This window comes from Cornus florida, unplaced genomic scaffold (assembly GCF_030987335.1).
Source record: "Cornus florida cultivar Cherokee Brave unplaced genomic scaffold, ASM3098733v1 CherokeeBrave_3.0.0_Hap2_Chr11, whole genome shotgun sequence".
NCBI classification, from domain to species: domain Eukaryota; kingdom Viridiplantae; phylum Streptophyta; class Magnoliopsida; order Cornales; family Cornaceae; genus Cornus; species Cornus florida.
Window position 1 is genome coordinate 47,490,406 of NW_026775581.1, and position 26,636 is coordinate 47,517,041.

General features: G+C 32.0%; 1 protein-coding gene across 1 annotated transcript; it reads left to right on the forward strand.

Moving 5' to 3' along the window:
- The first annotated feature begins 7,171 nt into the window (after positions 1–7,171).
- Positions 7,172–10,733, forward strand: LOC132284773 (uncharacterized). The gene is made up of 3 exons (XM_059786902.1): positions 7,172–7,519; positions 9,522–10,291; positions 10,376–10,733. Exons 1-2 carry the CDS (start codon positions 7,385–7,387, stop codon positions 9,951–9,953), a joined length of 567 nt encoding a protein of 188 aa, XP_059642885.1. The 5' UTR covers positions 7,172–7,384; the 3' UTR covers positions 9,954–10,291; positions 10,376–10,733.
- Positions 10,734–26,636: the final 15,903 nt, after the last annotated feature.

Here is a 26,636-nt window from a genome sequence, read left to right on the forward strand (position 1 = left end):
TTCCATTGGGGTCATCACTAGTTAGATGACAAGGTGGTTTATTCGTTATAGCAAGTATATGCAGTAAAAATGAGTCTTAAATAATATGGACAATTGGTTTTTTACTCAAATTGTCTCCCATAGGGGAAGTAATGTTGATTAGAAAAGAAAGGAAGTTATCACATCACTATGTCATGATTTATGTTTTATTTATTAAGCAATAGCCTATTGTTGGCAAGGATATAAATATGTTTTTTTTTCCACCATGTGTGTAAAGGAGTTTTTTATGTGTTTTACTACAAGAAATTACAGCAATGGAATATTTTCCCGATGCATATAAGTTGGCGAGGTTAGGTTGTAAATAAATACAACAAGCGTAGATTAGCTCAATATATTCTTAATAAATTACGAGATGTGCCTACTAATTATGAGTATGTGTGGATAGGTTAATTTTGACACGGATAAAGGGAATTTGGAAATTTGAAATTAAATACTTAAAGTTTTTCATTTAATGGATTCGTGAATACCGAGGACAAAATTTCTTTTCTTTGAAGGGAAGAATGTAATACCTTGATATTTTAAATGATTTATTAAATTGGGATTAATTATTTTTATTTTATTTTAAATGATTTATTTGATTTAATTTGAATTAATTACGATTATTTTAAGTTTTAATTGATTTGTTTTATTGGGTGTTTAAATTAATTATTTTATTTAATTTATATTTCATGAATTACTGATATGATGATTGTTGTGTGCGTGTTTAATTATTGATTCAATTGTTGGCATGTTGATTTTATTAGTATGGTATGACTTAGTTGTAAATTCTTGTTTGTATATGTGCTTTATGTAATTAGTTATTTTAATTTAAGTGTTTATTTAATTATTTTATTTATTTAAATTAATTGGATTGGGCTTAGGAAAAGTTAGACCAAATGATATGGTCTTGGGCTTGGATAAAGCCTTATTGGGTTAATTAATAAAGGCTCATGGTTATGTGATTATTTAAATGATTGTTTATATATATATATATATATATATATATATATATATATTATTTAAAAATAATAATTATTATTTTTATTGGGTAATCCTAGTAAGAATATGTTTAGGGTAATTAATGTGTATAAATATACACATAAGATTTTATTATTGAAAATTTTTCACGTTAAAAAATAAGAAAGGTAAAGAGAGAAGAAGAAGAGAAGGCTGACAAGGAGGGGGTCGAATCTGAAAAAGAGGACGTCGGATTTGGAAGAGACGATCAATGTTTGAAGCATCGATTTCGTTTCGAAACCTTCAAGCAAGTTTTCTCTATTTTTCTTCTTAGATTTCATACGTATTTCACCTTGAGTATCAATGCTTTAGATTAAATTTATTAATTTAAATCATAGTTAGAACGGATTAATTAAATACATTAAGTTAATTTTATTTGATTAAATCAGGATTTAATCGGAATAGTTAATAGCATGAATTATTATTATTTAATATTTTTAGAGTTTTAAGGTTTAATTGTAATATATAAGTTTTGTGTATATTTTAAATCAATTTATAGGTTGATTAATGACTCAAGACGGTTATTTTTGGTTTCCGGAATTTCTGGAATTTTTCTTAAATTTTCTGGAATTTTCTGATATTTTTGGAAATTTATTAGAATTTATTTTTATATATTTATTGGAAATATATATATATAGTCCTGATCTCTTGCTCCCCATGGAGCAAGAAAATTAATCAACACTTTCTATATAGACCGTTAGATTAAATCTAACGGTCATTTTTCAAACTCACCTATAGCCTTTCTTTTAAACACAAAACCACTCTTACCCTATTTTTAGTTTCTATATTTAATTTTACCATTACCACCTAATATAACAATAAAAGGTAATTATCAAAATAAAAATAGAAACCTTTGAAAAAATATAATACCTATATATTTTACTAATAAATTTGTTTTTATTTAGATGTTTCTTTGAAAGAAAAACAATACTCGTGTTTTTCAATTTTGCAACAACAGTATGATATTATAACATTTTTCTAATAAACATCTTGTTGTACTCCGTATAAGTAAATTAATATACTTCTCTAGTATAAGTAAATTTACCAACAAATATACTGTATTGTTGCATTTTGGAATATCGAATTGATTTATTGGAATTGAAATTGAAGAAAATTTCATTTAAAGTTTGAACAAAAGTTCTTTCTATTTCAATTTGAAGTTGGGCATTTAGTGAACTTTATTATTGAATTTGTGAATTTGTGAGTTTGATTATTGGATAATGATGATGTACTGACTATGGTGGGACTATAGAATCCACCTCAGAAACAACAAGGTAACCTTAAAAAATGGGTGAAGCTCTCCACACTTTTGTCCATGGATTCAAATTTAGCCACGCATGAAGAAATGGAAAGAGAGTTGAATCGAGCCATCAATTTATCCCGACCACTGGATATAAACCTCACACTCAAAGGTTTCTATTTTTATTTTGATAATTATCTTTTATTGTTACCGTTGATGGTAACGGTAAAATTAAATAAGGAAACTAAAAATATGGTGACAGTGGTTTTGTGTTAAAAGAAAAGGTCATAGGTGGGTTTGAAAAATGACCGTTAGATTTATTCTAACGATTTATATAAAAGTGTGGATTAGTTTTCTTACTCTATGGGGAGTAAGAGATCAGGACTATATATATATATATATATATATATATATATATAATTTATACATATATACACACTAGAGGCGTCTGCGAAACAATTGGGTTGTAATCTAGTGTGGGATGGCCCATGGAATAATGGTGCGCACGTTGATCTAGGCTATTGAAAAAGTTTGATATAAGTGGATTGATCCGATGCATCGTGACGCATTGAAGTATGGTGCGCATGTGAACCTGGACCACGGATTAGGCTTGGTCAATAGAAGATTGATCTGATGTGGGTGTATACATGTGAGTTCAAATGAAATAATTTGGTATGGGTGCATACATGTGAGCTCAAGTGAGCTAATCTGGTGTGGGTGCATTTGTGTGAGCTCAGTGATATAATTTGGTGTGGACGCGCTCATAGTAGCGTTTGAGCTCAGCCTATTATTAATCCGGTCCAAACAGGACCGTGCACACCCCTACCTGAATCCAGGGGCGGAGCTATGAATGGGCTAACCTGAGCTATAGCTCAGGTCCAATTAAAAAAAAAAAAAATGGTACTACTAAACCCATGTACTACTCTTCAGCCCATCCATAATAAAACATCCAGTCCAGCCCAATCCAAACACATTGTTGCAAACCCAAACACATTTTAGTACTACTATCTCTTCATTTTTCCTATCAGTCATTCAGCCCATCCATAATAGCACATTCAGCCCAGCCCAATCCAAACACATTGTTACGTTGAACTCTCTTTTTTCTCAATCTGCAAAACTCCGTGAACAATTTGAATTTTCAAACTTATAAACAATTAAAGTTTTCTCAAATTATACGGCAAAGCTCAACTTGGTATCAAGTAATATAGATACTTAAACTTTACTCTTTTGAACACAATTTTAAAGTGAAAAAGTAGCTCTGTATGTTTCTAATCCAAACCGTTCTTTGCTTGAATTTTTTTTTTTTTTCCCCAGTAAATTTTCTATTTGAAATTTTTCTTTAGCTCCCTTTACTTTCAAATCCTGGCTCTGCCCCTGCCTAAATCTAACTGGGGTTTGGATGGTAGACCAAATAGATTGGAATAATTGGAATCAGTGGACAAAGCTGATGATGCTTTAATGTGGACTGTGGAGATTGGTCATGTTTAGATAATCCAACGGACATGATCTATTTTGATCAAACCTAACCCAAGGCTTGCCCTTACCACTCCATGTCCCCACCAAGCCCATGTTGATCTCACCTATGATCAATGGCCTCCATGTTGCCACCAAACACAAGCAAAAACTGAGGCAAAGAGCCCAACTCACAGATATTCCTTGTCCTCTGCGATTCCATTTACCAAACTTGGGTTAGGACCTTACTTTCCCCAACAATTTTTTTTACTAGCTGTAGCAATTTGATTTTTCACTTGAAACCTTATTTGGTTATTTTATTTATTTATTTATATTTTTAAAACGTTTAACAAATGTATAAATACGAACAACAAAATATAAATATAGCTATAATAATTTGATTTTAGACAAGATAGTAGTCATACCGCGAGTCATACCGGCATAAAACCTTATTTGCATTTTTTTTCTTTTTCTTTTTGAGAGGTTAAGCAAATGTATATATATCTATATAATATATGAACAGCAAGACTACATGCTGGCAAAAAGAGGAGGCTTTGCAAACAGGAGGCTTTGCAAAAAGAGGCCATACACACAGCCCAAAACAGCCTTAAGACCAAAAAGTAGGAAAGCCCAGTAACAGGCCCATCAGATAATCAAAAGCCCAGATGAAATTTTGCTTTGCTATTTAAATGTTTTGGGAAATGCTTTATTTATTTATTATTTTTTTTCATTTTTTTCTCGTTAAAAAAAAGCCCTCGCTGCCTGAATCTAACTGGGGTTTGGATGGTAGACGAAGTCGATTGGAAGATATTTAATGAAAGTAATTGAATTATTTATTTATATTTTGTGTGAACATAGAACCAAAATATATATATATATGTGTGTGTGTGTGTGTGTATTAGTAGCATAGACGGTAACTAAGAGAGACAAATATGGAGTTGTGTGTGTGTGTGTATTAATAGCATACACGGTAACTAAGAGAGACAAATATGGAGTCGTTGAATCCTCAATTTCCAAGTTGTGCTATGGTTGTTGATGATACATAGTGGAGTATATATAATGTGTATACATTTTGGTTTTTTGGTAGTTAGAATTTAATATAATTAATAAACCACATGTTACTTTTCCTGTCCTGGAGAAATTGTATATTGAAAAATTACATAGCATTACAGCTATATGGGACAAACAATTACTCCCAATCCAAGAAGCAGAAAATTCCTTTAAGCATCTCCAACAATTACATGTAATAAAATGTGAGAAGATAGAAAAGATAGTCGCATTCGGAATAAGACAAGGAGAAGAAGCAGACGGAAATCATGAGATTGCCATGTTCACTAAGTTGAAGATTTTGAGTCTTAAAGAGTTGCCAAGCTTGAAAAGTTTTTGCAAAAGTCATGGTTCTGAAAAAAAAGAAACATTGGGGAAGGTATTCCCGAAATACAAGCTCTCTTCAATTACAAGGTATGTATGTATTTCATGAAAAAAAAAAAAAATTAACTTCTATATAGATTTCATGTTTGAGATTTCATATATATTAAAAATAAATAAATAAAAATAATATAATCATCATCAAATGTAATTTTTATTTATTTATTTTTTTTATTTTTATTTTTTTATTTTTTTCTGAATTTATAAATGAGAGAATATTGTGTTACTGCCAAATGAAATACAATTGGAATCAGTCGACAAAGCCAATGATGTTTTAATGTGGACTGTGGAGATTGGTCATGTATAGATAATCCAACGGACATGATTTATTTTGATCAAGCCTAACCCAAGGCTTGTCCTTACCACTCATGTTCCCACCAAGCCCAAGTTGATTTCACCAATGATCAATGGCCTTGATGTTGCCACCAAACACAAACAAAAACTTACAGATCTTCCTTGTCCTCTGCAATTCCATCCACCAAACTTATATAATATTTATATATTTAGTTAATAATAATAATATAGGTAGTAGAAAATAATGAAATTCAATAAAAAAATTAATTATAGATGGAAATATATAATATTAAAAAATATAATTAGTTAATGATAATAATAATAATAATAATCATATAGGTAGTAGAAAATACTGAAATTCGACAAAAAAAAAATTCTAATTAGAGAATAAAATATATAATATTAAAAAATATAATTAGAGAGAAAATACATTAATATTTATTTAGTTCATAATAATATATAGGTAGTAGGAAATATTGAAATTCAATAATAAAAAAAAAGAAATCTAATTAGTGAGGGAAATATATAATATGAAAAAATATTTGGGTTCATAAATATTTCAAATTTCATTTACTCAAAGAAGTTGCTAATTAATTATTTATAAAAGAGAATTAATTTTGCATAATTTTTTTAATTAAGATTATAAAGTAAATTTTGACGTCTTTTACTAGTGTGTGTGTGTGTGTGTGTGTAAGAACAGCAGGAATATAGGATGGCCGAAGAACCAGGCTTTGCAAAAAGAGTCCATCCACCCAAGCTAATAAAGGCAGCCCAAAAACACAATAAAATGTGTTTATTGGAAGAACCCAATAACAGGCCCATTAACCATCAGATAAAATGTTGTGAAACCCATGCTTTGTAAAACGTTAGTTTTTATGGTAGACGAAGTATAGTGGAAAAATATTTAACATGGGTTAGGACCTTACTTTCCCCAACAATTTTTTTTACTACCTGTAGCAATTTGATTTTTCACTTAAAACCTTATTTGGTTATTTTATTTATATTTTTAAAACGGTTAACAAATGTATAAATATGAACAACAAAATATAAATATAGCTATAATAATTTGATTTTAGACAAGATAGTAGTCATACCGAGTCATACAGGCATAAAACCCTATTTGCATTTTTTTTTTTTTTTTCTTTTTGAGAGGTTAACCAAATGTATATATATCTATATAATATATGAACAGCAAGAATACATGCTGGCAAAAAGAGGAGGCTTTGCAAAAAGAGGCCTTACACACAGCCCAAAACACAAAAGGGAGAGCCTTAAGACCAAAAAGTAAGAAAGCCCAGTAACAGGCCCATCAGATAATCAAAAGCCCAGATGAAATTTTGCTTTGCTATTTAAATGTTTTGGGAAATGCTTTATTTATTTATTATAATTTTCATTTTTTTCTCGTTAAATAAAAGCCCTTGCTGCCTGAATCTAACTGGGGTTTGGATGGCAGACGAAGTAGATTGGAAGATATTTAATGAAAGTAATTGAATTATTTATTTATATTTTGTGTGAACATAGAACCAATATATATATATATAGCATAGATGGTAACTAAGAGAGACAAATATGGAGTTGTTGTATCCTCAATTTCCAAGTTGTGCTATGGTTGTTGATGATACATAGTGGAGAATATATAATGTGTATACATTTTAGTTTTTTGGTAGTTAAAATTTTATACATGTTTATTAGTTTTCAAAATTTAATATAATTAATGAACCACAGGTTACTTTTCCTGTCTTGGAGGTATTGTATATTGAAAAATTAAATAGCATTACAGCTATATGGGACAAACAATTACTCCCAATTCAAGAAGCAAAAAATTCCTTTAAGCATCTTCAACAATTACATGTATTCGAATGTGAGAAGATAGAAAAGATAGTCGCATTCGGAATAGGACAAGGAGGAGAAGCAGACGCAAGTCTTGAGATTGTCATGTTCACCAAGTTGAAGATTTTGAGTCTTGTAGAGTTGCTAAGCTTGAAAAGTTTTTGCAAAAGTCATTGTTCTGAAAAAGAAGAAACATCGGAGAAAGGCATTCCCAAAATACAAGCTCTCTTCAATCGCAAGGTACGTATATATTTCATGAAAAAAAAACTAACTTGTATCCAGATTTCATGTTTGAGATTTCATATATATTAAAAATAAATAAAAAATAATATAATCATCATCAAATGTAATTTTTTTTTTTCTTCTGAATTTCTAAATGAGAAAATATTGTGTTACTGCCAAATGAAATACAATTGGAATCAGTCGACAAAGCCAATGATGTTTTAATGTGGACTGTGGAGATTGGTCATGTATAGATAATCCAACGGACATGATCTATTTTGAGCAAGCCTAACCCAAGGCTTGTCCTTACCACTCCCCCACCAAGCCCAAGTTGATTTCACCAATGATCAATGGCCTTGATGTTGCCACCAAACACAAGCAAAAACTTAAAAATCTTCCTTGTCCTCTGCAATTCCATCCACCAAACTTATATAATATTTAGTTAATAATAATAATATAGGTAGTGGAAATAATGAAATTCAATAAAAAAAATTAATTATAGATGGAAATGTATAATATTAAAAAATATAATTAGTTAATAACAATAATAATATAGGTAGTAGAAAATACTGAAATTCAACAAAAAAAATAAAGAAAAATCTAATTAGAGAATAAAATATATAATATTAAAAAATATAATTAGAGAGGAAAATACATTAATATTTATTTAGTTCATAATAATATATAGGTAGTAGGAAATATTGAAATTCAATAATAAAAAATAAGAAATCTAATTAGTGAGGGAAATATATAATATGAAAAAATATTTGGGTTCATAAATATTTCAAATTTCATTTACTCAAAGAAGTTGCTAATTAATTATTTATAAAAGAGAATTAATTTTGCATAATTTTTTTAATTAAGATTGTAATGTAAATTTTGACGTCTTTTACTAGTGTGTGTGTGTGTGTGTGTGTGTGTATTGGCCAAAGAAGCAGGCTTTGCAAAAAGAGTCCATCCACCCAAGCTAATAAAGGCAGCCCAAAAACAAAATAAAATGTGTTTATTGGAATTACAGGCCCATTAACCATCCAGACAAAATGTTGTGAAACCCATGCTTTGTAAAATATTAGTTTTTAGGGAAAATTACATATAAATGGAGTCAAAGTTCCATATTTACTTAGAGACTGAGTCAAAGTTCCATATTTCTCTAAAATGAATTGCTGAGGTGGCACATGGTTTTTTACTGTTTTAAAAATTGTGGTGTCTAAAATGCCCTTCCCTAACAAAAAAGTAGTACCTTCAGTTCAAAAAAGTAGTACCTTCGGAGAAAAAGTAGTACCTTCACGGGTGTTTAAAAAACATGGTACCTGGACGCCAAAAAGTAGTACCTTCAGTTCAAAAAAGTAGTACCTTCGAAGAAAAAGTAGTACCTTCGCGGAAGGGTATTTTAGGCACCACAATTTCTAAACAGTAAAAAACCATGTGCCACCTCAGCAATCCATTTTAGAGAAATATAGAACTTTGACTCAGCCTCTAAGTAAATATGGAACTTTGACTCCATTTATATGTAATTTTCCCTAGTTTTTATGGTAGACGAAGTACAGTAGAAAAATATTTAATAAAACTATTGTTGTAATTGATTTATTTATTTATATTTTGTGTAGTGTGTGAATTAGACATCTCTTATCAGAACTGAGAATCAAAATATATGCATTTAAGTATATAATATCCTTAAATGTAGGGCTCAATTCCTATTGTTTTTTGGTAAAAAAAAAAAAAAAAAAACGGTTCTTAGAGAATGTTCGGAATTGATCATGTGTTCAAAAATATTATGGTGAAGTGGGTTCAAAAGACCTAGAAGGGAAACAATATATGCATATGTAATGAACAAAATTTAATGTAATAAACCACGTGTTACTCTTCTTGCCTCGGACGAATTGTCCATTGGAAAATTAAATAGCATTATTGCTACATGGGATAAGCAATTACTCCTAAACCAAATCGGAATTATTTAAAATAATGAAGAGTCAAGCAATTAGTCCCAAACCAAACCGGAACTGACTGATTTTTTTTGCAGGTTGCAATTCCAATGTTGGAGGAACTGACACTCTATGAAGGAAACCTCTTTGAACATATTTGGAATGCCGAGATTCCAGCGAGCTCCTCTAGCAAACTAAGAGTCTTGACGGTAACTGGAAACGACTCTGAATATGATTTTCCATGGAGCTTCTCCAGCACACAAAGAGTCTTGGAGGTAACTCGGAGCAGCAAATTAGTAAATTTTCCTCCTAACCTGCTACAGAGGTTTGAGGCTGTTGAACAACTCACTCTGTCATATTGTTTGTCATTAGAAGCTGTAGTAGGCTTCAACCGTGAAGAACTTAATGCTATAGTGAGACAGGAATTTATGGTTTTCAACAACCTAACAACTTTGGATATTTATTGTTGCGAAAGCCTGAGATATTTATTCTCACTCTCAATAGCAACAACTTGGGATGCTATTTATTAGGGACTGTCCTTTGATGGAAGAAATAGTGAGAAATGAAGAAGAAGAAGAAGAAGGCCCAGATGATGGTAGAGATAAAATACTAGTTGTGTTTCCTCGGTTAGAGCATCTGAATCTCTACCGTCTACCAAACCTCAGAAGCTTTTGTGGGCCAAATAATATTGCTTTTCAATTGCCATCCTTAAATCACATCAGTGTTCGGAGGTGTGACCAAATTTGGACCACATCTGGAGGCACAAGAAAGCCAGCGACAAGTTTATTTGGTCATCATCTTCCATTTTTAGATCAACAAATTAATCACTATTTGCACAATGATAAAATGGAATGGCGACGGCCTAGAGGTAAATATGGAGTTGATAAAATTATAATAAGAAAAATTTGTCCTTCAATTTCTAATGCTTTCCATTTTTGATATGAATTGCTAGATGACGAAACAAATGAGGATGAAGTTGAAGGAGAGATCTCAGATGAGTAAACTAATGAGGATGAAGTAGAAGAGGAGACCATGGGATACTTGGCTCTAATTTTTTTTTTTTTTAAACTTACACCAATTTTTATTCTTTGGCTCTAGTATAGGATTTGTAGTTAGTAAAACATTGTATAATATACCTATAGTACACATCCATATAATTTTGAAAAAATAGAGAAAGAAAACAAAAAGAAAATTCAAGTCAATCTCTGAATACCTCAAATAAAAACTGTTTTACAATATTGTGGAACCTATGCAAGCCCAAAATGTGTCGCAGATTAACATAATGAAAAAACACCACCCATGTTTGTGTCTTGGATTGAATGATTAAACATGTTTTGTTGAACATATATAGTTGACTAAACCTGACCTTTGAAATTAGTAAGTGGAACAAAAGAAACAAATGTTGTACAATACTTTACAGAAACATGAAGTTGATGCACCCTTTTGCTAACCATGACACTGCACCCGGATACAATAATACAGACATACAGGCGATGAAAACTTGAAAAAAAAAAATATGATAATATATATATATATATATATACAGATATGTATAAAATTCAAAACATATAATTGCCTCCATTTATAAGTTTAAAATAGTAATTTTTGTTGCCTGGTATATATATATATATATATATATAAATTTATTATTACTAGCATTCTATTATAAGATATAACTTCTAAAAATTATTATTTAAATAAACTATATTTTTTAAAATAACTACGCCGGCGCCTTTTTAAAAGACTTACATTATATAATATAACATTTCTTTTCTAATTTAATTTCTGAAACATTTTGTCATGATGATCAAATAAAAAGAGCTATGATGGACAGATACTTATATAAAAGTGTACTGCCACACAAATCAAATGTCAATATGCATTAGATACTTGCAAATACTTTATAAACACATGCAAATTTTTAATATTTATATTTCAAATCTGTGTATGATGCTTCCAATATAGATCTACATATTCCATAATTGTTAAATCCTTTCTAATACAAAGTTTCCTTGCCGAAAAAAGTACTTACCATATAATCTGTAACAGTTAGATATTTTGATTTGGAGGGGCTAAAATATTGAAAAAATTAGAAATAAATTATAGTATAGAATTAAGTAAAGTGAAAATAGAGTAGAGAATAAGAGATTGACACCAACATTTTTTTACGTGAAAAACCTCAACAAGGAAAAATAAAATAAAATTACGTTAATGCCCTCATGTCAGTAGAATAAATTAATAGGTAAAAATGCAGGTCATGTAAAATGACCGTTTTGTCCAATTGCGATCAACTATTTATATATAACTATATTATTATTTAAAATACAAAGACTTTCATCATATAATTGTGTTTCAAAACATTAATTTTTATTTATATGTTTTAACATAAATTTACCATTCTATTTTATTCTAATATTTTCTATTGGAAATGTAGTCTAAGACACTATTTCTTTTTTCTTTTTGATTTTATCTTTTTATTTTTTACCTTTTCTATTTTATTCTAATAATTTCTCTTTTTATATGTAGCCCAAGACACTTTTTTTTTTTCCTTTTCATTTTATCTTTTTATTTTTGACCTTTTCTATTCTGTTCTAACAATTTCTATTTTTATGAGTAGTCTGAGACACAGTTTTTTTTTTTTTTTTTTTGCCCAGTTTTAGTAATTTACCTTTTATTTTTTACCTTTTCTATTCTATTCTAATAAATTTTGTTTTTTATATTTAGTCCGTGACACTATTTTTTCCCTTTTTGATTTTACATTTGTATTTTTTACCTTTTCTATTTTGTTCTAATCATTTTTATTTTTATATGTAGTTGGAGACAATTTTTGTTTAAAAGTAGAAACAATATTGGTTTAACTTTTTAAAATTGCCTGAATGATTAGGGATCAATATTATTATTAATAAAATTTGGTAAAATAAATTCACTTATGTACTTATTGTATTTTCATTTTCATCATGTTATTATTATTATTTGAATTTTTAGTTCAGTTTAGCTTTGAGCCTTTGAACGGTTAATTTATAATTTTATTTTAAATTTAATTTTGTTTCTATTTTACTAATATATATTAAGCTTTATGTTTATACAAATCCTAAAGTTAGCATAGACTTTTTAATAAATAAAAAAATTAAAACAAAAACAAAATCATAATTGAAAAATAGCAATAGCACAACACCGCCCATGTCTGTGTCTAAAAATTTATTTCAATTATTAGTGAATCTTTACCTGATTGATTTGATTGAATGTGTTGAACTTAGTTAATTGGCACAAAAGAAATATAATATGTTCTATTATTTAATTAATAATTGGCACAAAAGAAACAAATGTTGTACTTCCCTATAAACTTTGTTACAATATTTTAGAGAAACATGAAGTTTATGTACCTTTTGCCATAAAGCATGAACATGGACACTGGACAAAGGATGTAATATAATACACCTGGGATGCATGTGGTTAAAAGTTATTTTTTAATTTTAATTAAAAAAATTATACTGAAATATCAAAATAAATTCCCTTTTACAAATACAGTAATTATTTAGCAACTTCTTTGGACGGATTGAAATTTTAAATATTAAAGGCAAATATTTTGTCTTTTGCACATTCATTAGTAACAAATAAGATTTTAAGAGTAAATATTAAAGTTTAAGGTGTTACAATTTCTCATTTAAATAATTCTTAGCTATGATATAATTTTAGATAAATGTTAAAATTCCTATTTTTTAAAAATTACTCCAACTAAATGTATAAAATAGTTCTAATACTTAGTGTGAGAATGATATAATTTTTTAATATTATATATTTCCTTATCTAATTAGACTTCCTTTTATTGAATTAAATAAGTTTTAAATATTATATATTAATGTACCAAAATACTGAAATTCAATAATGTGTTTACTCCTCTAATTAGATTTTTAAATATTATATATTTCCTTTTGTAATTAGATTTCTTTTTTTATTGAATTTCAGTACTTCCTACTACCTATATTATTATTATTAACTAAATGAATAATTTTTTAAATATTTTTTTTTCTTTAATTATATTTACTTTAATTGAATTAAATAAATAAACTTTTTTATATCTATCATATATTAATTTGTTTCTTCTCTAATTATATTTCCTTTTATTGAATTAAATAAATTTTTAATATTATATATATTCTTCCCTAATTAGCTTTCCTTCTATTGAATTCAATATATACATTTTTAATATTATATATTAAGGTAGGGTAAATTGCACTCACACACCTCAAGTTTTGCTTAAAGACAAATAGTTACAATTTAGGTACTTTTTGGACGCTGATGCCCTCAAATTCGGTAAATTGAACAATGACACTCCAAATCAAAGTGAAAAATACCTTATTGCCCTTTAACTTATAAATTAATTTATTTAAATTATGTCCTACGTATTTCATTCTTTTCAATCATGTTTTAATTACTATTAATTTTGTGAGTTGACTGATGCAGAAGTACGTGCATAAGTCAAAATTAATTAGGAAGATTTAAAGGGGATGAAGAGGTCTACTTTGCTCCTTTGATTGATTTTAAAATTCTTTTTGTATTTTAGAGAATTCAGCACACAAACAATGAACCAACACAAAAAATAAGTAAAGTGAAAATAGAGTAGAGAAAACAAATGGGCAATAGCACAGTATAGGTCCTCCTCCCCAAATGAGAGGTCGGTTGTTCGAGTGTTGGTCGTCGTCCTACCATAGGCTTAAGAGTGTGCATTAAGGCGAGGGCTAAGAGTTTTACATTTATAGAAGCCACTACTACCTTTCACTATAAATATAACAAGGGCGAGTAGGGATCGTCCCAAGGGATTATAGGGATTGAGCAATGTCGGAGTTGATTATGGAATCGCTATTAGGGCTAGTAGGTCGAGTGATCAAACAATTGGTTGGTTGGTTGATTAAAGAGCAACTAAATTAAACTAAGTAATAGGAAAAGAGTGTAATTAAGAGTAAGTAAGAGAGAGAAGAGTCTTGGGGTTTAGAGATCATCACCAAGCAATGCATTTCTATATTATTTGACAAGTGATTAATGAAGGCAATTAGGGTGTTGCAATATTGGTATGTGTGTGTATTTGGTTGATTCAACAAGTAAGGATGACTAGTTAAGCATGTATTGTCTAAACATCATGTGAAAGGCACAATATATCTAAGCAATGAAGCATATATTGTCTAAACAACATGTGAAAGGCACAAGAATCAAAACAAGTCATTAATCCTTTCATTAGGCTCACAATCCAAATACAACACAAGATTAGAGACATATGCTAATTGCATTCAAAAGCTTGGATCATCAAACAACAAGCATAGATTGTCCTCCCATTTAATACTACACTACATCTAAGCTATTAGCATGAAAATAAACTAGGGAAGAGGTACAATCCATTAAGAGATAAGCATGAACCATCAAAAGAATCACAAAAGCATTCATTTAAGCACTATATTTTAACAATCCCTAAATCCGTGGCATCAATACACATAGACATGCATCAACAACACAAAATCTAGAGACAAGAACATGAACATCAATTCTAGCATACATAGACATCTACATAGAATGAAATGATCAATTGGAAGCATTAAACCACACAAATCATTGATTAAACAAGATCTATAAATATCAAAGTGTCAAAACATTAATTACAACACTAATCCCTTAATAATACACAAGATTAAGATATAGAAAGCATGCTTGGGGCTAACTCTAGCCCCAAGAAGATGTCTAGCCACTCATGGTGAGGATGTTCCAACCCTCAAGGGCTAACTCCATGAAGAGGTTTGCTCCTTGTTGATGAAGATCTCCAATGGTGTCTCTAGCCTCCTCTTTCTCTAAACTTCCTCTCCAAGAGATGATATCAAAAATAATGTTGGATCCCTTTGAAAAAGCAATCCTTATCCTTATATAGGTAGGTCAAAATGACACCCAAAATGAGCTAGGGTCGTGCACACAATATTCTCCAATGGTTGGATAAAGGACAACTTTCAATGGGATGGAATTTTAACTTTTTCGCACTAGAGGAAATTCGATCGATCGAAAGTGAGATCGATCGAACTTAGGCTGGATCGATCTAACTGGTTGAGCTTTTTAGAAAAAGACAAATCAGAGATATTTATGGGAAAAGGACAAAAGTGGTTGGTGGGTGGTACAGCCGTGGATAGGATCAATCATTTGGATAAGGACAAAGGTGTTCGATCGATCGAAGAATGATGTTGGATCGATCGAACTTTTGGACTTAAGTGCTTTGGGTCAAGGCTTGGATCTATCTTGAAGTGCTGAGATCGATCAATGTTCGATCGATCGAACCTTGGACTTGGATCGATCGAACTTGCTGTTTTGCTTCATTTTGCTTCTTTCTTCCTCCACTTTGCTCCTTTCTTTGTTCAATCCCAGAATTGCTTCGATTAAGCTCTTATTTGGCTGAGTTAGCTTATTTTCGGGATAAGTGCCTGAAAATGGAAATAATACGAAATCAATCTAAAACGGTAAAGTAAGATAGATAAAGGTACTAGAATGCCTAAGCTTAAGGGGTTTAAATACGCACTTTTCAGTGCTCATCAAGTGTCTATGAAGACATGGGTACGTTAAGATTTGCTTAACCTTTCAAAAAATGGAGTAGAGAGTTGAAAGTCAGTTTCCTAGTAGGAGTTGAGAAGCTTGAACTAGTTGAAGTTCATTTTGCTCAATTCTACAATTGAATCAAGTTCTACCGGTTCTGCCTATTCTACATCCGGTAGAATAACATTCTGTTTTAAAACCAATAAATCCAAGTGGCTTGTTTGATCGGTACAAAAATTATTAGAATTGGTTGAATCCTATTCTATTTTTAAAACACTTTCGTTGTGTTTGGGAGCGGTGCTTTGAATTTGAGATTTTGAATTAAATTTCTTTCAATCCCAAATCTTTTAGACTAAATTTTCACTAATTCAGAATCTAAGCCTCCAATTCCATGGCCCAAAATACAGTATTAGAATTTTCACAAATCACTTCAACTATAATAATGTGTAAGGTGTACTCACAAAACTCATTTACTTGACGCAAGTGTTGTTCAACTAAGTTTGTAAAGCCTAAAATTTGTGATGATCAAGCCATTATCAACTTTTAAAATCGAGACCTTAAAAAAAATAAAAATTTACAATTCAATACACAAATTTTGACTACATACAATTAGATTTCCTACAAATATATCTAACTGGACTTGTAGTTATTCGAGGGGAAAAAACGAGAAAAAAAAAAAAAAAAAATTAACATGCAGTTGTATGTTCTTGTAGGTTCCGTTAATGTGCTTAGTGGTCAAGCCAACAATAAATAAACATGCAGATAGAAATATAAAGTATTAGAAATCTAGTTTGATATTAGAGTAGGATAATGCAATAAATTTATTTCGTCAGGACTAATGCAGTATGTAGTGTTGAGGTTATGAAGACTTTCACTTGGAAGGATTATAAGTTAGGTGACTTGGACTAGTTCATGATTTACGGACAGGGTCCAGCTGCTGCTCTAGATGATTTTGGTTACTGACCAAAATAGACGGGTCCAAATTAGTTTGTTGCGGAGAATTTTGGCTTATAGACAAAATGGATCGGTCCAAAATGGCAATTTCATTAAGATAGACTGGTCCAACATGTTTGGTGCTCCTCTGTATGGGACTATTTATACCAACCTTAATTAGACTTTAGGGGGTGAGACATAAAGTGATTTGTGTGCAAAAGCGAGTGAAACATTTGTGAGAGACAATTAAGGGACAATTGTGTAAGAATTGTAAGTGCCTTAATTGTTGAGAGATTTTGTGTCTACACAAGACAAGGAGATTAAGTTGAGAGTTTGAGAGGAAGATCTTCATTGTAATCCTTCATACTTTTACAATGGAATTTGTTTGTTGCATTTTGTGAACATAACCCTACGTTTTTAATGAACCACATATATATTTTTGTTTATTCTTCGGACATCATTGTGTAGTTAGTTCACTTCCATGCCAACATGTTAATCAACCGTGTATGGTTGGTTTAATTCACATACTAGTTCAGTTTAGCGAGTTCTGATTTGACTGTGGCATTTATCGTTATGCAAATGTAGTGATGCTCTTGATGGATGTGTTGGAGATGAAATGTTAGTTTAAGTGAAGAACATGAAAGAGATCGATTATGTGAAACTTTCATATATATATATATATATATATAAAGAGAGAGAGTGTATGTGACCGAGATAAATGGGGTATCACTTTCTGGATAAAGTTGCATTTTATCATGAACTTTTAATGTGTTGTAAACATTTTTTCTTCTCAGCTACCACTTTGATGGTGTTGCTTTGATACCCGGTTTACTGAGATAAAGTAGAATTGTTATAAAGGGGAAAGGTAGTACATTATTAAGGCTTTTGCTTTTCATTTTTGGAATTTGGTTGCTCACACGTGAGAGGGAAACTGTTTTGGCTTTTGGTGTGCCCTCAGGAGTGTGGTTGTAATTTCTCAATGCGTGGGTGTGTTAGATCAAAATGAGAAACAAGCAAATATTCATCGTTTGACAGACATAAGTGGTCGTGAGTGTATGTGCATATGACTGACGAATGAATTCTTAGTGGTTTGTATCACTTCAATCTTAACGAAAGGACTGTGTTAAACCTGAAGGGAGTTGATGTAAATGAAAACTATAAAAGCTAACGATAGTAGGCCTAGGGCCGAAGATACGATGTATGAAAAAATGTTGTGGTGGTGCAGGACCTCCTCTTCATCATAAATGAATTTTATTTATAGTGTTGGAGAAATGAGGTCCACTATTGGATTGGCATCACATGTATGGTCGTGATGAAGTTGATGTGAAGAAACTATCGTTACACGTGATGTGTCATCCTCTATCTGACATGAATGTGACATGTTGGCTTCACCCAAGCTTGATGTGAAAGACAAAAGACATTTACCCAGCTGTTAGGTACTCGAGAGCCCTTTTTTGGACTTGTCACTCCAGACTAAATATATTGATTGAACAGTAATAGTTGCCTTACTCTCCTATTTGGTGTATTGTATGCCCGACCAAGATAGCCAAGCTCGTAAGAATTGTTAATTGCTCGTGTAGGCTATTGATGTGACTTAGAGTAAGATCTAACCCTGTTTTTTTTTTTTTTTTCCACCTTTCAACAATCCTGAACCCCATTCTTCATAAAGTCACGTCTAGGTGGTCCAAATATTCAATTTGGGTGCAGACAAAAACACTATTTTTTTTGCTAGTACAACTATTATTTGTCTCCAAATTAATTCAAGGAAACGAAGTCTAGACATGCATCAATCTACTTCTAAATTTTACTAAAGACATTTCTAGAGAATTTATGAATACTAAACATTTGCAAAATTAAATTCAACATATAACACCAAATAAATTAAATATTTGTAAGATGGCTTTTTTTTTTTTTTTTCGCATGGAGCCTACATCTATTTCCTTACTACAAGTTAAATTGCAAACATAAGTATACCTGTTTATCAGTTAATTACTAGAATGCATTTAACAATAAGCATTGGTATACTATTCATTTTGAAAATCTTTGAAGAACTGGTACACTTATAGATCATATGCATTTGTATATCGTGTCTATGTTGGATGCAACATTCCTCGAATACTAATAGATGTGAGTCTACTACTTCATAAACTTGTTTATAATTTTAAAATAAATATTATTTATTTATTTATTTCTAGCACGTACATGATATGCCTCAAATGCTTTATTCATATGTTTGATACTTCTTAGATATTTTAAGACACATTTAATAAGTGTTGAACAGTAAAATGTAACTTTTTCAAGTATAATATTTTAGTATAATTGTTAAGAAAAATTTAGATTCTTCATAAAAGTATATACTGAGTTATTTAACTATTCTATTTGTCATAAAAAAATTAAAAAGAATATATTAATATCATGTATAACATAAAAAAAAATAATGATTTAAATTTATCACTTAGATGCATACATTTTTCTATACATATCTATATCAATATAATGTGTATAATGTCATGTCCTTGCCATATCCGAATCCCCCCCCCCCCCCCCCCTCCTCCCAAAATAGATCATTAATATTGTTACTTCTAAGAAGTCATTTTGATAAGAAACTAAATAGATGAATTACTATATTTATTTTTGCCATATGAGTTTCCATCTTGTTGATATTGGCTACATGTTCCATTTTTTTTTTTTTCCTATTTGCCACAGGTGATTTGTCTGGTCATGCTTTGCTCCATCGACAGTGTGCTTTGAGTCATGGAAGAATTCTTATTGTTGCCATGCAAAGCTAAATTGTTCAACTGACTGCTATTGTGCCAAGGTATAAGTGTGTGCCTAAATAAACAAAGTAATTCAAGTTAGTATGTGTTTTAACTATCCCCCTGAAAAAAAAAAAAAAAAAAAAAAAAAAAAAAAGGTTCTTCAACATTTCTTAGTGTCCATTTCCATTCCAAGCATCTTTATTCCCTCTCACTTACATACATTATGTAGTGAATGTTTAAATACATTGGATTTACTTTCTACCGTGTTCTTTTTGTGCTTTAGTGTGGATGAACACTCAATTATATTTGTTGCTTAAAACCCTTGAGCTAGTTGAAATGTTAAGTGTATGTGTTTTCTTTTTAATATTGTCTATGACGGTAACTGATGAACTATTTTATATTATATTTCATTGATGATTTCATCCACCTTTACTAGAGTTTCTGGCTTTTGTGAGAGCCTGATTATGTTGAAGCAAAGCTCAGTGGGATTGTTCCCACGCAGTATTGAAGGTTAACTTCAATTGAAATCCCTCGTGTGATGTAAGGTCGAGGCAATTGTAAGAACTTTGAGTGAGAGAGTATCCGATAGACACATATGGTTTAGAACGAGGCTTAAGTTTATGTTTGTTGTAAAGGCGAAGCCAAGGGTAACAAAGACAAGCAAACGTACGAAGTTTAAGATAGTTGGGAAAGGTACTAATAAGAGCTTCATAGGGTGACACGTGGTAAAAAAGAGGACTATGTAGACGATTGATGAGGTAAACAGTGGTTTGGAAAGCATGAATCCCATAGGTGAGAGGTATAGAGGCGTGATGAAGAAGGGTGAAGACGATCTCAACCATATGGTGATGACAATGCTCAGCAGAACCATTTTGTTGAGGAGTGTGAGGTGGTGTAGTAAGGTAGTTGATCCCATAAGAGGCAAAGATATTCCATAATTTAGAAAATTCATCCCTACCATTAGAATATATGGAGACAATATTTGTTTTGAAGTAATTCTCAACAAGAGATTTAAATTTAGGAATGAGGTAAACACGTCTGATCCATGATGCATGGGATAAAACCAAATATATTAAGTGAAATGGTCAACAAAATTAAATAAATTTTAAATCCATCAGTGGATTGACAAGGAGTTGGAGCCCAAACATCAGTGTATATTAAATCAAGAGGTCCATGACTCTTAAGAGAAGAAATACCAAAAGGTATTTTATGACTTTTATTGCATTGACATGACGCACATAAGGATCGAAATTAGAGAAACTAGAAACAGGTAAACTATGAAACTTGATATGGTGGTGGAGAATACGAGGATGGGGTGACCAAGACGCTTGTGTAGAGCCAATATGAGTGGGTGATGTGTGTTCAACTAGAGCCAATATGATGTGGGTTGTGATACCCCTCGATTCTAGAGCCACGGGTGATCAAGTCCGAGCACAGATCCGAGGGATATCAGATAATTAATATGTAAACAAGCAGGAATAAAATAGAAAAAAAAACTGAATTACTAATAAAGAATAATGCACTGAAAGAAACTAAAATAAAAATGCCCAAACTTTGAATAATAAATTAATATTATTTAAATCCTCCAAATCCGTACAACTCGGGAATTCACCTAGTGGACCCCTAATTCCAAAACTTTAAATAAATTTACAGAATTAAAATCCAAAACCAAAATAGAAAGGAAATCTTATGTAACCGGAAGAGTGAGTGTCTGTATCTGCATCAACACGATCAAACTCTAAGTCTGGTACTGGCGAATACTTGAAAAATAGAAGTGGGTCAGGCCCACATGCAAGTTCCAATCTACTACAATCCGTACATAAACCCGATATGCAGATACATCCTTGATAGCTCGGTAATATCTACCATAGTCCATATATATATACGCACACTATAGGATGCTCACTAGCCTATAACATAGTTCAGCCTGGGTAGAAGGTGACATATAAAACACGCTTTTCAGCGGTCAAGTACCTAGACCTACCAGGGAACATTAGCTATATCTAGCTACTCAACCTTTGCAATATACGCACCCTAACCGTGATCAGGAGACTCAAGCTCGTATCACGGTATCATAAATATATATATAAATTCTTTCCTAATGCAGAAAAATAAAACAAACATCCGTTATGTCGTTCAACTGTTTTAGTTGACAGGACATGCATCCATGTAGGATTTAACTATTTTAGTTAATCCATTCCGTATGTATGAAGGGGTAGGACTTAGCTTTTTGATCAAATCCATCCCCGATATGTCACCGTCCCATACCGGTACATATAATGCAAATGATCCACAAACGATACACATTCATTAGAACATCAAATATATCCAGAAACCAGCATAATAGAAATCAGATATTTTTTTACGATCTTATCATGCATCCAATAGATGATTAGAATCATAAATCCTCCAAATAAACTGTTAAAGTACTGATAAACAATTTATATTATTCACATCCATACAGTTGATAAACAGCAATTGAAATAGTTCATCAATTAACATCCATAGCACGGTATAATGATTGTCAGAAGTAAAACCTGAGCACATTATGCTAGCATTCCCAAACCATCCTTTTCCACACTAGTTCATTACTATAACAAAGGTTAGTAACTAACTTCTCCTTAATCCTTGACGGCGTGTAAATTAGTAACTACATCATATGACGTCTATTTAATCCTCCATTTTTAAACCTGTGCATGATCTTATGACACGCAGAAGTCCAATCCGCACCGTAAATAAAACCCTAATGGTGTTTCATATTACTCAAATTTAAATGGTAAAGCACAACCGGCACGTAATACCTCCTCATCTTCTAACAGCATGTGACTTAGGATTTAAAGCTCAAGCTATCTATAACCAGATCCTAGACCAACCTTTCCAACCTTCATTAAGTTATATGTATAATTGATACACCATTCCACACATAATTCCTTAGCAGTCCGTTTAAGTTCGCTAACATAAACTAGTAAATTAAACTCTCTTCCACAGCATGCCAATACAAAGTTTATGTTTCATGACTCCTCCAAGGATTATTACACTATTATATATTAATTATTTTTAGAGGCTTATAGGTTAATTCTAATTATTAAGAACTCCCCTTCATTTTCCAAAAATTTCCTTTGGCCCCCTTAAGTCAGAAAGTCACTCGAAAACACCCGTAGGTGTTTTCCTTCAAGAGAGGCGGCTCCCCCATCATGGGAGCCGTCTCTAAAGCACCTAGAGCTGGCTCCCTTACATGGAGAGCCGGCTCTCTCTCCATGGGAGCCGGCTCCCTTCATTAAGGAGCCGGCTCTCTCCCTGAGAGCCTCCTCCCTCCTCCCTCCTCCTCTGATCTTCCTCTCTGCTACCGGTGAACTCTAACCTGTAGTTCTGAATTTTTTTAAAGTTTCATGGTTCAATCAAAGTCTAAACAGCCCTAGGAACCCCTTATATTCAAGTGTAAACCAATTGACAAAAAACGAAACCAAACACAACATAGTTTATGCAAGAAACAGGTTTCAGTTTTTTTTAGACACAACAAAATTTACAGTCTGATAATCTGGTATCAAACTTCCATTTAAGTTTCCAGTGTTCAATTATAGTCCAAACCATCCTAGAAACTCCTTGGATTCCTTACGAATTAATTTATAGAAGTTTAAAACCCTAATCAACATAGTTTTATGCAAGAACCAATTTCAGTGTTTTAAACCATAAACAGATTCTGATACGTTATGCGTCAACCATTAATTTTAAAAGTTGAATTAGTCCCTGGAGACTAAAAAGAATGCACAGAACACAAGTTTACAGGAAAGATAGAATGAAACTTGCCTCACGATTCTAGTTTGAAACCTTAAGCGTCGTCTCTAAGTGTCAAAATTCTCTAAGTCTGTTTCCCATCTGCTCTGCTCACAGTTCCCTTCCTCTATTGCTTCTTGGTTCAATCCAGAAGCAACCCCTCTGTTCTTCCTCCAGTCTTCCTCCTTTAGCCTCACAGAAAATCACCCGAGACTCTCTATGTTTCTCTCAAGACCAGTCTAGAGCCTCTGTTTTCCTTCTCATAAATATTATGTGAGTAGGATTGTTCCCAACCCTAGTAGACTTAAAAGAAAAATATATATAGACGTCCTAAACCCTAATCTACGTAACTCTATATTTACCGGGTTTAATTTAAAACTTAATATAAGTCTGCGTCCATACTATATAAAAAAATAAAACCCTAGTCCTATATTATATACAAGACCAAATAAAACAATTAATTTAAACAACTAAATAATTAAAATTAAACAATTACTTTAAAACAAATACACTATTAAAATTAAACAATTACTTTAAAATAAAACAATTAAACAAGTAATTTAGAATCAAGAACAAATACACAATTAATTTAAAATAAAGAAACAATTAAACAATTACGCAAATAAGCACATAAATCACACAATGAAATAAAAATGCAATAAAATCAAATTTAAATTCCCATTGTATCCTTTTAAAAACTAGGGGTATTACATTCTTCCCCCCTAACAAAAGGAATTCCGTCCTCGGAATTCACGAAACTCTGAACTAATGCTCTTGCAAAATTCATTCCCGTTTTCATGTGGCACAGCCTCTTGAGATGAGCCCCACCAAATTCCAACATGTCTAACCATGTACTAAGTGTTTATGTATAAGCAATAGCATAAATGTACAACTCTTATGTTGTATCGATCAACGATCCAATCTTACCCAATAGTTTACGAAGGGTAACCATCCCTGTTCCTCCAAGTTCCATAGAACAGACGCATAAAATTCCCATGCATCCAGCGCTAGTTATTTAGTAAAGCTAAACAATAGGCTACAGCCTAACTCGAGTGACAACATCCTGGAAAAGTCAGTGTAATACATAAAACTGACCTTCCTCTAAAAACATTGTTTCCAATACGAAAGTCCTCCCAACAACCATTTCCTGATAGAAAAAGCTCATGTACGAGTTCAACTATCTACAAAATCCGACTGCCGCCTCCAAACCGTGCGCAATCATTACCAAAAGAGAGTATTTATCTCCAATGTACCCTTACTAAAAACAAGGTATTATTATATAACCTTGCTTCCATGCCAGACCAACCCGGGCGAGATCTGTACAACATACTATCTAAAATTCCAAACATTGTCGCACTAACCTTCTTGTGCCGACAATATCACAGATAATATCTGAAACGGTAAGTAACACTTTCAATTACCCATGCTAACCTAGGATATGTATCCTAAGCATATATGCCATGATTAAATAGAATGTCACGATCCCATTTCCCGTCTAGAGATGCGAAGCATAGTTGTTGCTCCAACACCTTCAGGAAGCTCCTTTGACATAGCACCGGTTATCTTCCATATTGAATAACCACATGCTATAACTCCATTATCAGCGCAATGTAGAACTGACATAACACGCCAAAACAACACCACTCACAATGATGTCCACCATCGAACTTGCTTATCCACAACTCTTAATCCATATGGAATTAAAATTCCAAACAATGTCAGTACTTTCTACCAACCATCTACCTCCTGATTAGTCCTTCTTCCCTGTTGATATAGAAAGGACTAAAACCTCCAGTGATATCCAAGTATCAATATTCCACCTTACTAACAGATGATACTCTTGGAGACAGTTATGTACATGTCCCTATCCGTACCGCACCAAAACTAACATTGTATGTCGGGATGCAAACCATAACCAGTTGACTGCACCGTAAAATTTATGAATTTTACAGCTCAGTCACTCCGACCTTCCTAGAAGCAGAAAGATAACTACTAATCTTCCTTCAGTTCCTTAAACTCATCTGAGTAAGGTACTACCTCCTGTGGGGTCAGCTCAAATATTCTAAGTTAACCGCTTCCATTTCCCTAGTAACAGCAGGTGTTATAATTTCCATATGTTAAACCACAACGGATTGTGCAATAACCACCGAAGGTTCAATTACCATACCGGTTGATAAGATCATCCTCTTCCCTATTACTTCCACCAGATGAAGCTTAACGCAAAGTGTGAATCACCACATCTATCCATCTAAGCCGTCTCGTGATCCGCGCTATTCGTAGGAACTGATATCTTACTAGTTCCCAAAATAGACAAAATGAAACTGATTTAATTTTATCAGTCAACGATCTCCCAACTAGAATCCTGACCCTTGCGTAGAATCAGTAATCTCTCATCTAAATCCGTGGAAATTACTCTGTCAGTCCCGCTCTAGCATGAGAAGTGGCCGCAAGGATCTAATGATCTCTGACGGTCCATCTAGAGTATTTACCAAATATCAGACTTTGAGACGGATATTAGATGTTCGGTCTCATCTTCAAGTCTTTGACATCTTACTTTTCTAACATAAGTAAGTGTCTATTAGACATCCCGTTTAACTGCAACCGCATATGGAAATCTTTTCATCCTCCAAATAGTCAAAAAAATTTCGTGCAACAACTACTTGTTGCGAACGGTAACCTAAAAAATTTCCATATTATTTGTGCAAATGAGTGACTCTGCCTCCTCCTTGATATGCATCGCCAGCACCTCCTCCTAATGACACCCCCTGATGAGAATAAAATTCTTGATTAAGAATTGACTGATGACTAGTAAATTTGTCTACTATCCTCAGTCGGTGTCATTCCAACAAGTACTTAAACCAGTACCAAAATCCTCTTACTGACTTAGGAACACCTGTTTAAAATTTTCCTAGAAGAAATTCAGCCAAGCCAGTTCCTTCAATAAACCAGCATGACGTTACAGCTTATCCAATGAATCTATATCATTTAACTCAAAACTGCTGGTTTTTCTTATCCCATCCTGAACACATACTACAACCACGCATGTCTAGGTTCATTTGATTGACTAAAGTTAGATATACTAACCAAATCCTATGATCACATGCCTACAATCCTAGCGTAATTAACGCTATTCCTCCAAAACGGTAATTAACTGATACTTGACGAAAAAGAAACACATAAAGC

What these genes read in the sequence shown, in the direction of transcription:
- LOC132284773 (XM_059786902.1), top strand. Translation starts at nt 7,385, where the DNA reads ATGTTCACCAAGTTGAAGATTTTGAGTCTTGTAGAGTTGCTAAGCTTG. An exon ending in AAGCTCTCTTCAATCGCAAG is followed by an intron (nt 7,520 to 9,521) that starts GTACGTATATAT and finishes TTTTTTTTGCAG; the next exon opens with GTTGCAATTCCAATGTTGGA.